The following is an 11,371-nucleotide window of genomic DNA, read 5'->3' as shown; positions in this document are numbered from 1 at the left end:
TAAAACGGAAACTGTTAAAATAGAGATATAAACATTTATTTGAAACATTCACAGATTGACAATGTAGTTTAAACTAGTATCACAACAAGTTATTTGTTCGTTAAGTTTCCGAACAGATATTTGAAAATAGTTTTTCGATTAGAACATACTGGATGAAAACAGATTTTTTTCTTCATTTAAAACTTATAACAAATTGTTCACACTGTTTTAAATTAATATATACCATGGACAATACAAATACCATGGACAATACACATTCTATAACAAACAATAGAGATAATTGTAATTTATTTCATAAAATGAATATTTTATGCCGTTTACGAATAACAATGTCATAATATATAATGCTCAAAATATTCCTTCCAAGCCATTAAAGATAATTATTGAGTTTTTTAATGTTCAAACTAATTTGCAACCTCTAACAATAAACATTTAATTGAAATTATCCTTATAATGTAAGACATATTAAAACATTTTGTATGAGTATATTAGCAAGCATATGCACAGGCTGTATCTAGCTCAACATGCATATTTGATAAATGCAATACGTTAAACATCAACATGATCATTTAATCAATGATGTTAACCCATTTATGCCTAGTGGACTCTCCCCTCCTTCTAAATTGGATCAATTTATTTCTAAAATTAGGGATGTCTAGTATATTTATGTCTATATTTAGAATATGTCTTACAGAAATTTCTTTAAGCAAACAGCGCAGACCCTGATGAGACGCCACATCATGCGGCGTCTCATCTGGGTCCACGCTGTTTGCCGAGGCCTTTTTTCTAGACGCTAGGCATAAATGGGTTAAACCAAAACATGGCTGTTTTTGTTACACTTAAAAAGTAATTGAATTTTGAACCAAATGTTCTCAACTCAAGTCCATTATAAGAATCACAAATTATCTATGCATGTAACATGAAATGTTCTCTCATGTATAACTAAATATTTGTGAGAACTAACAGTAATCCTGACTATCTCAGTTAATATAACACAAGCTCAACCAAAATACAATTCCTATCCACTGAGCCGCACTCATAAAAGCTGAAAGTGTCCTCACTGAATAGCTTTTCTACACCAAGCAGTTCACCACTTGAGTCTAAGACTTGGAATTTGAAGACTTTTGCCATGTCAAATACATTTAACATGTCTACACTAGCAAGGCATGACATTTCTCTAGGAAGGTCAGACATGTCACTCATAGCAAGGCTCGCCATTGACTCAAATCTGCATCACGTCTATTTTTCTTCTTACCTCCTCCTCCAATGTAGACTAGAAAGTGCAAAAACAAAAGTTTCTCAAACCATTTTCAGAAGTTCATGTACAAGAATTAATGAGCTGCGTTCTGAGGAAACAGTGCTTAATGCATGTGCATAGTGTCCTCGAAGATTAGCCTGTGTGGATCAGGGGCGACACTTTCCGCTTAATTATTTTTCTTTTGCTTAAAGGTACCGGTAGTCTCTTCTTAATGAAAATCTAAGCAAAAATCCGGACCAACTCTTGACGCACATGCATTTAGCCCAGTTTTACAAAATGAGACTCATTTCACTCATCTCACTTTTTGAATACCGGCAATACTTGCTGAATTACTTTCCACTAAAAAAAAGACTATACTAAAATAAAGGCAATAACTAAAAACAAAGTACTGTTACGAGGGTTGTAGTTTGTGTACTCTGCAATACTTCTCAATTTCCCAATTAATGTACAAAGCTTTTGCAAAATTACCCCATCACCCAATACCAATATTTGCATCATCCAAATTGAGAAAATAAAAGTACTAATTGTTCGCAAAAACTAAACAAACAAATAATAAATTTACACATTTCAGAGTTGAATGTTCATAGTAACATCCCTTGAAGTTTCTTCTGTCATGTATTACCGTAATTACTCTATGTTTTCGGACAATCTAAGTTTTCGGACACTCTAAGTTTTCGGACACCCTTTTTTTTAGCAAAATAATTATTTTTTGTGACACTTAATTTTCGGACACACGAGTTTTCGTTCATAATTAATGTCTCTAAGTTTTCCGACAGTATATTTTATAGCGCTATTTTACCAAATTTCGGTCCTGTTTTCGATATCTAATGACACTTTGATCATGGGGTTTTACAACCAGATTAAGATCATAAAACATGGCAGGTGCATGCCTGAGAGCAACGGACCATTACATTTGCGTTATTGGGTAAATAACCTTGTAAACCGGTATTAAACAATGGTTGCGCCTGATAGCATGTTCAATTATCTACTGCAATGGTACTACCCCTTTTCAGTAAAATAACTGTGACAAATGAACATGTGTCAAAAATTCAATTTGTAAGTCTCTTTACTGGACAGTGTGAAAACAGAATAAACTAGTGACCTGAAAATCAATAGGGGTCATCTGCGAGTCACGATCAATGTACCTATGAAGTGTCATGATCCTAGGCAAAAGCGTTCTTGAGTTATCATCCGAAAATCATTTTACTATTTCGGGTCACCGTGACCTTGACCTTTGACCTTGTGACCTCAAAATCAATAGGGGTCATCTGCGAGTCTTGATCAATCTACCCATGAAGTTTCATGATCCTAGGCGTATGCGTTCTTGAGTTATCATCCGGAAACCATTTTACTATTTCGGGTCACCGTGACCTTGACCTTTGACCTAGTGATCTCAAAATCAATAGGGGTCATCTGCGAGTCATGATCAATCTACCCATGAAGTTTCATGATCCTAGGCGTATGCATTCTTGAGTTATCATCTGGAAACCATTTTACTATTTCGGGTCACCGTGACCTTGACCTAGTGACCTCAAAATCAATAGCGGTCATCTGCAAGTCATGATCAATCTACCCATGAAGTTTCATGATCCTAGGCGTTTGCATTCTTGAGTTATCATCCGGAAACCATTTTACTATTTCGAGTCACCGTGACCTTTGACCTAGTGACCTCAAAATCAATAGGGGTCATCTGCAAGTCATGATCAATCTACCCATGAAGTTTCATGATCCTAGGCGTATGCGTTCTTGAGTTATCATCCGGAAACCAATTTACTATTTCGGGTCACCGTGACCTTGACCTTTGACCTAGTGACCTCAAAATCTATAGGGGTCATCTGCGAGTCATGATCAATCTACCTATGAAGTTTCATGATCCTAGGCATATGCGTTCTTGAGTTATCATACGACAACCACCTGGTGGACGGACCGACATACCGACCGACCGACCTACCGACTGACCGACATGAGCAAAGCAATATACCCCCTCTTCTTCGAAGGGGGGCATATTAATAAACGCTTCAAAGTGTGATACACCCTATTGCAAGTTTTACGAACAATGGAAGGTATTAGACATCAACTATCGGAAATGAACAAACAAAGAATTCATTGCTTTTTTGTTGCGTTAATTACAGGTTCATACTAGCGAGTATCAGTACATCACATGCTCATCTTTGAACTCGTTGGTTAAAGTACAACCTTGTAGTAACTTTCTGTCAAATAAATTTAGCATTTAAAATGCAGTGCATACATATATAACTGTAATTTTTACAATTGACGCTATTTTCGGACACTTAAATTTTTTACTCTAAGTTTTCGGACACCTGTATTTTGTGAATATTTTTCATATCTTAGTTTTCGGACACGATTTTTTTTAATTATTTTTCAGTGTCCTAAAACATAGAGTAATTACGGTATACCATTTAAATCCACTTTATATCTCAGAACAAGACCTGTCACCATAGGATCACTTATGTCCCCTATAAACACTTGATAGAAGTTATGAGCGTTTTTCGAAACCTAAACGCAGATTTCGAAACCTAAACGCAGACCCTAAGTCCAAGGTCAATGTCACAGGGGTCAAATTTTGTGTGCATATGGAAAGGCCTTGTCCATATACACATGCAAACCAAATATGAAGGCTATATCTCAAGGGACATAGAAGTTATGAGCATTTTTCCAAACCTAAAGGCAGATTTCGAAACCTAAACGCACACCCTATCTTCAAGGTCAAGGTTACAGGGGTCAATATTTTTGTGCATATGGAAAGGCCTTGTCCATATACACAAGCATACCAAATATGAAGGCTATATCTCAAGAGACATAGAAGTTATGAGCATGTTTAGAAACCTAAACGCAGATTTCGAAACCTAAACGCGAACCCTAAGTTAGAGGTCAAGGTCAGAGGGGTAAATTTTTTTTGAGCGTATGGAAAGGCCTTGTCCATTTACACATGCATGCCTATTATGAAGGTTATATCTCAAGGGACATAGAAGTTATGAACATATTTCGAAACCTAAACGCAAAGTGTGACGAAAAGACGGACAGACAGACAGACGGACGGACAGACGGACAGTCCGATCACTATATCCCCTTTCAAAAAAAAGGGGGCATAAAAAGTGTAGAGTTCAGCTTGCAGTTTTAAAATTACATAACCCTTCTGATAAACTGAACTTGTATTGTATGTCAATACATTTACAAAATAAAAATAATAATGCAATGCTTGTCTTTTCTCATTTTCTCACATGTACATTAATATAACAAATAATATTTAAAAAAAACAGCAAAAAACTTGGCATATTATTTTTTAAGTACTGAAATAAATAATTTTTTTTATTTGAAAATGTCATTACCACTGTCTCTTTCAATTCCTCTAACCTCACATGGGCCTGAATAGCATCCTGAAAAACACACAAGGTCATTGTACCTTTATATGATTGACAAAAATATCTACAAATGCTTAAGTTACACCGAAATAGCTAAATCAAGTGTCAATATTGTCAATGTCATACATAGAAGACATGAACAAATACCATTTGTGACCAGCTTTATGGAATTATTATTTTAAAGGAATGGCTAACAACAGAGGGATATACCATTTTCCTACATATCAAAGAGTCAAACTATAGCTGTGGGAAAACAGGCTTTAATGCATGTGTGTAAACCTTTGTCACAAGTTAGCCTGTGCAGTCTGTGAAGGCTAATCAGAAATGACACTTTCTGCCTACACACCATTTTTGTAGTCTTCAAATGTCACAAGATACGCCGTTTGAAGGTTTTGGACAATTTGATAGCTTTACCATTTGAGTGGCAAAATGATATATTTTTGAAAATTAAGCAACACATTACTTGACCATTTGAGTGGCAAAACGATATATTTTTATGTCATAACTAACCTTTTGAGAGGCAAAGTGATATATTTTTGAAAATTAAGAAACAACTACATAACTAACCATTTATCTGCATAACTTACTATACAAACTCGTAACCTAGTTGGTGATTGTTTAAAATGCACTATGTGACCCTGTGACCTATTTTTTTACCCAGCATGACCCATATTTGAACATGACCTAGATATCATCTAAACACAACCTCTGACCAAATTTGGTGAAGATCGGATGAAAACTACTTCAATTACAGAGCAAACACCATGCTAAATGCTTGAAATGCTCTAAGTGACCTCGTGTCCTAGCTTTTGACCGGCAGGACCCATATTTGGACTTGACCTAGATATCATTAACACAACTTCTGACCAAATTTGGTGAAGATCTGATAAAACTACTTTAATTACAGGGTGGACACCATGCTAAATCCTTGAAATGCCCTAAGTGACCCCTTGACCTAGTTGTTGACCCGGCCTGACCCATATTCCAACTAAACCTAGATATTTTCTAGATACAATTTCCGACCAAGTTTGGTGAAGATCGGATGAAAACTATTTGAATTAAGAGAGCGGACACTGCTGTGGACGACGCCAGCCCGCCCACCGCCGACTGCCAAGGATGATTATATAATAAGTCCAGTTTTGAACGGGCGCATAAAAATGCTTTGAGGTTGTGCTTCTTCACATTACTGATTGTTTATTTAAAAGCGTTTTGCAGCATTGAATTAAACTGAACAATTTAATGCTTATAGCAACAAAGCTTAGACAGTATTTAACACAATACTAACATTCCCTTTTAAAAAACTCTATCAATTAAAACAGAAACTGTCCCAATACAGTGAGCTTGATTATTCTCTCCTTTGATAGTATAATGTGCGTTTTTCTTCGCCAAAAATCAATGGACCAGAAAAAAACTCACACATGATCTGTTAGTCCAATCTGTAGACTCACGTACCAAAATAAGCTCAATATCTGAACGCATTGTGTAAAAAAAACTCTCAGGAAAAGGGAATACCGGACAGACTGCTATATGCCACCCTACCAAGGGTATAACAATGGAGTCATAATCCTGATATAAATGGATCGTGCTCTGTGATAAAGGGGTTTAATACATGTGTGTAAAGTGTCGTCCCAGATTAGCCTGTGCAGTTCGCACAGGCCAATCAGGGATGACACTTTCCACCTTAACTAGATTTTTTATAAGAAGAGACTTTCTTTAAACAGAAAATATCATAAAAGGGGACAGCACAGTTTAACAACCCCAATATCCATCCCAGTGTCTTACTGGGGGTAGGCCATGGTAAGACTCCAGCTGCTTTCTCAGGGGTACAATCTGCTGCTTCAGTCTATCCAGCTCCTGTAAGCAGACATTGCAACATGGTGGATATTGAAACTTACAACATCCGGTGACATAAATTAAAAATACTACAATGTAGCCACTAGCGGTTTTAAGTATACATATAAGGCATTAGCATTGTGTGTTTTTTTAATATGATTTTGTCAGGTACATCTCATTTTCACATGATATCCCACAAACTATGCATATTTTGCCTCATTTCCAGATTATATGAAACGTTTTAGAAGTCATTGACTTGTTTGGCCACTTCCCATTTACATAGTTAACAACATCAGTAACTGAATTCAAGTGTTAAGATGACAAGACAGGATGCATGTGACAAACTCTCAGAGTGGTGTGACTGAAAACAAATAGCCCAGGCTCTGGCAAAACTTGGCACAGACTAATTAGGGATAAAACTTGGCACAGACTAATTAGGGATAAAACTGGGCACAGACTAATTAGGGATAAAACTTGGCACAGACTAATTAGGGATAAAACTGGGCACAGACTAATTAGGGATAAAACTGGGCACAGACTAATTAGGGATAAAACTGGGCACAGACTAATTAGGGATAAAACTGGGCACAGACTAATTAGGGATAAAACTTTCAGCCTAAACTGGATGTTTGCTAAGAAGGGACTTCTGTCACACGAAAAATACCATAAGAGCGGAAAATTGTGTTCCTTTGTAGCCTGTGCGGAAAATTGTGTCCCTTTGTAGCCTGTGCAGACTGCTTAGGCTTATCTGGGACAGCACTTTACAGACATCAATTAACCCTTTGCATGCTGGGAAATTTGTCGTCTGCTAAAATGTCGTCTGCTGAATTTCTAAAATTAGCATTTTCTTCGATTTTTTTCAAAGAATATTATCAGAATAGCAAACAGTTTGGATCCTGATGAGACGTCACGTTCTGTGGCGTCTCATCTGGATCCAAACTGTTTGCAAAGGCCTTCAAAATTCGGTTCCCGCACTGAAAGGGTTAAGACAGGATGAGTGTTGTTTAACAAGTAAGGCATCTGATATGCTGTCTACACAATGACCATTTGTGGCATAGTAAAATATACTATTATATGATCAATTTAAAGTGCCGACAAGCTGTGCTATGGACATATTGACATGGAAGGGTGATATTCTTTCTGAACACAGTGGTCATTTGTTATGCAATATTTGCTTAATAAATCATTAAGTTACAATCTGGACAAGCTGTATTATGGTCCTATTTGACCTTTGACCTCTTACTGTGCACTTGACCTTTGATGCAGTGACCCCAGGTTAGCATGCAACATACTGCCCCAGCACCGTGATTACTTATTCTTTCAAAATTACCTGATAAATAATTAAGTTAAAATTACAGTCGAGACAAGATTTTGAAGCATGTGGAAGAACATAAATTATTATCATAAATACATCCACAAATTAAAAGTTAACATGTTGATGTGAAATACGCCAAACAAAAGTGAACTACATTTTAAATTATAAAAAAATAATCTGATATTGAATGTGTGCAAATGTTATAACAACTTTACAAGCATAGGAAAATATTCAAGTATTTTGTATCTTTATGGTTCTATCTATCAAAACCCTGCTAAACAGGTGAAGGGAAGTAAATCAACCAATGGTTCCTGAAAATAATTCAAAACATGAATACAGTCAACCCACGGAAAATAGGATTAAATGCAAGTGACAAAAGTGTCATCCCAGATTAGCCTATGCAGTCCGCACAGGCTAATCAGGGAGAACTCTTATCAGGGGAAAGCATCGTCCTTGGTTAGCCTCTTTGGGATGCACAGGCAAATCTGGGTTGACACTTTACGCACATGTGTTAAGCCCAGCTTTCTCATAACAATGCTCCAGTAATGGTTACATGGAACCAGTATAAGTTTGCTGGTTCCCGATTACCTGCGCTCTCTGTGTGAGTGTCTGGTGGTAGATAGAGGGATCAACTCGTGTTTTCTCAAGCATCACCTGTGGAAAAGACATAATTGATCATCATTCTGGGAACACTGGGCTTATTGCATGGGCGGAAAGTGTCGTCCCAAATTGGCCTGTGCAGTTTACACAGGTTTATTAGGGATCACACTTTCCACATTTCATTTAGAAGAGACTTCTTTTACATGAAAACCGCACAGGCTCACCTGGGACAATAAATAACACAAATGCATTAAGCCCTATTTTCCTAGAACGTGACTCAATCGATTTTGTATGTAGTAAAAGTTTTGTTTCCAAATCAATGACAAAAGTTAATTCCTTTTGTCTAAAAAAGAAGATAATTCTATTATTTAATTAAGGCTTTGTTTTGCTAGTATAAAACACTATATAGTAAATACAGAGTCAGTATACACACAGGATATTGAATGTTCTGTGAAATATGGAATTCTTCGTATTTTTGAAGTGCCACATCATATTTTGAAGCAACGTGTATGTCATGCTGTAATATATGGGCTGTGCTCTGTTAAAAGGGGATTTAATTCATGTGCGTAAAGTGACGTCCCAGATAAGCTTGCGGTCTGTACAGGCTAATCAGGGACGACACTTTTCGCTTTAATGATATTTTTTGTTTAAAGAAAGTCTCTGCTTAGCAAAATTTAAGTTTAGACGGAAAGTGTCGTCCTTTATTAGCCTGTGCGGACTACATAGGCTAATCTGGGATGACACTTTTCGCAAATGCATTAAACCCCTTTTTCACAGAGCACGGCTCATATCAACTTAACTGTCATGAGAATGCTTTTTTATTTGATTTATTACCGGTACTGTGAATCAAGAAAACCTTCTCAATAATATGTATTCCATCATAATATTATTTTTTTATTCAAATAATTTTAAAACAACATCAATATTTATGTACAAATATACAGACCATACATATTTGCACACATTTGCAATGTGTAAGTGTCTTAAATAACAAGCATAATAATTAACACTTTAATAAACACTTGTACCCTTTTTAACCCTTTCCCCAATAAGAAGCAAAGTGAAAATGGCTTTTGCAAACAGCATAAAACCAGAACAGTCTGCGAGTAACTCGCAGTTTGCTCAGGTTTTATGCTGTTTGCTGCTCATCAGTATCTAAGGGTTGAAAATGAAACCTTGAAAACTTGGATTTAGTAAGAAAAATAAATGCGTGTCTACGTGGTAAAGGGTTACATACGTATCTAAGTGGTAAAGGGTTACATACGTATCTAAGTGGTAAAGGGTTAATTGATAGGCTGTTATCACTCATTGACAATGACAGGCTTTTTCTCTTCGAGCTGGGCAGAAGCCCTAACCTATTTAATTTGTAAACATCGCTTAAATAGCTTATTTCACTAATGGAAAAGCTGGTGTAAGTTTTTATTTATGGAAAAACTGCATGATTTTAACGATATTTTTTATTGTGATGAGGCCTTTTACTAGCCTTTTTGTATGAGGTTAACTATTTATTTGAGGTAAAGAACCCATTAATGAGCTGTTGCTGTAAAATGAATCTGAGTAAGATGTAAATATCTTCGTTAAATGTCACAGTTGCTAACTTATTTGTTATTTTGTGACAGATTGTAATTGGTAACTTAATAAGAGACTCAGCAATACAGATAGCATCTTTCATTCTTTTGCCTTCTCTATACAAAGTGTTTTTTTTAATATTAAAGGGACACCAGACATAATTTTGTTGCATGGCAATATGCTGTTTGCATCATTTTGACTGTATTGTAATATGTGTCTACCTTACTAAAACTGCTTAAAAGATCAGTCAACAAAACAGTATAGTATACTAGAAATGGCGCGGCAGAGGCCGACGCTTATCCCCACGCCGAATGTTTGACCTAGGTGTGCCCCAGGGTTGGTAATGGGGCCATGCATAGCTGAGATTGACCGTATTGTCATAAGAGAAGTTCATCATCAATTAGAAGTGAATTGGTGTAGAAATGAAGAAGTTATAGTAAAAGGCAATTTTGGGTGGGTGTGACATATGTGGGCAGGGCGCCCCAGGGTTGGTAATTGTGCCATGCATAGTTGAGATTGACCGTATTGTCATAAGAGAAGTCTAGTATCAATTTGAAGTGAATCGGTGTAGAAATGAAGAAATTATAGTAAAAGGCAATTTTGGGCGGGTGTGGTCTATGTGGGCGGGGCCCCAGGGTTGGTAATGGGGCAATGCATAGTTGAGATTGACCCTAATGTCATAAGAGAAGTTCAGTATCAATTTGAAGTGAATCCGTGTAGAAATGAAAAAATTATAGTAAATGGAATTTTTTGGTGGGTGTGGCCTATGTGGGCGGGCGCCCCAGGGTTGGGATTGGGGCCATGCATAGTTGAGATTGACCCTAATGTCATAACAAAAGTTCAGTATCAATTTGAACTGAATCCGTGTAGAAATGAAAAAATTATAGTAAATGGAAATATTTGGTGGGTGTGGCCTATGTGGGCGGGGCGCCCCAGGGTTGGGAATGGGGCCATGCATGGTTGAGATTGACCGTATTGTCATAAGAGAGGTCCAGTATCAATTTGAAGTGAATCGGTGTAGAAATAAAGAAGTCAATGTAAAATAACCTAAAAAAATGAGTGATAATTTCTGACGCGGCCCCACCCCAACCGCTATAACTTTTGACCCAGGGGTCAGATCAAAATTTCAAATAGTGCAGGGTCGCACATATGCTCATAGCTACCATGTGTGTAAGTTTCAAGGTTCTAGTGCTTTTAGTGTAGGAGGAGATAGTGGCCAGGACGGACGGACAGACAGATAGACAGACAGACGGACGGACGGCGGAGATAACCACAATATCCCCACCTTTTTTTCAAAAAGCGTGGGGATAATAATACATTCATAGCGAGCCAACCAGTTTTTACTCTAATAAGTGCCCTATATTTACATCACTGTTGCCAGTTAAGAATTAATTGACTTGGGGGAAACAAAGC

At 36.9% G+C, this 11,371-nt stretch overlaps 1 protein-coding gene across 2 annotated transcripts in view; it reads right to left on the bottom strand.

Annotated features, from left to right (window-relative positions):
* Nucleotides 1–271: 271 nt before the first annotated feature.
* Nucleotides 272–11,371, bottom strand: part of LOC127879981 (HAUS augmin-like complex subunit 1) — a 29,105-nt gene continuing 18,005 nt past the window's right edge. For both annotated transcript variants that reach the window (XM_052427137.1, XM_052427136.1), the window contains exons 6-9: nt 8,378–8,443; nt 6,424–6,495; nt 4,609–4,656; nt 272–1,273 (exon numbers count right to left, since the gene is read on the bottom strand). In XM_052427137.1, the coding sequence (XP_052283097.1) occupies nt 1,223–1,273; nt 4,609–4,656; nt 6,424–6,495; nt 8,378–8,443 (237 nt within the window). In that variant the 3' untranslated portion in view covers nt 272–1,222. The remainder of the gene's footprint in view (nt 1,274–4,608; nt 4,657–6,423; nt 6,496–8,377; nt 8,444–11,371) is intronic.

This window comes from Dreissena polymorpha, chromosome 4 (genome assembly GCF_020536995.1).
Source record: "Dreissena polymorpha isolate Duluth1 chromosome 4, UMN_Dpol_1.0, whole genome shotgun sequence".
Classification (NCBI taxonomy): Eukaryota; Metazoa; Mollusca; class Bivalvia; order Myida; family Dreissenidae; genus Dreissena; species Dreissena polymorpha.
The sequence above is the reverse complement of the archived record's forward strand: the minus strand, read 5'-3'. Positions and strand labels throughout refer to the sequence as shown.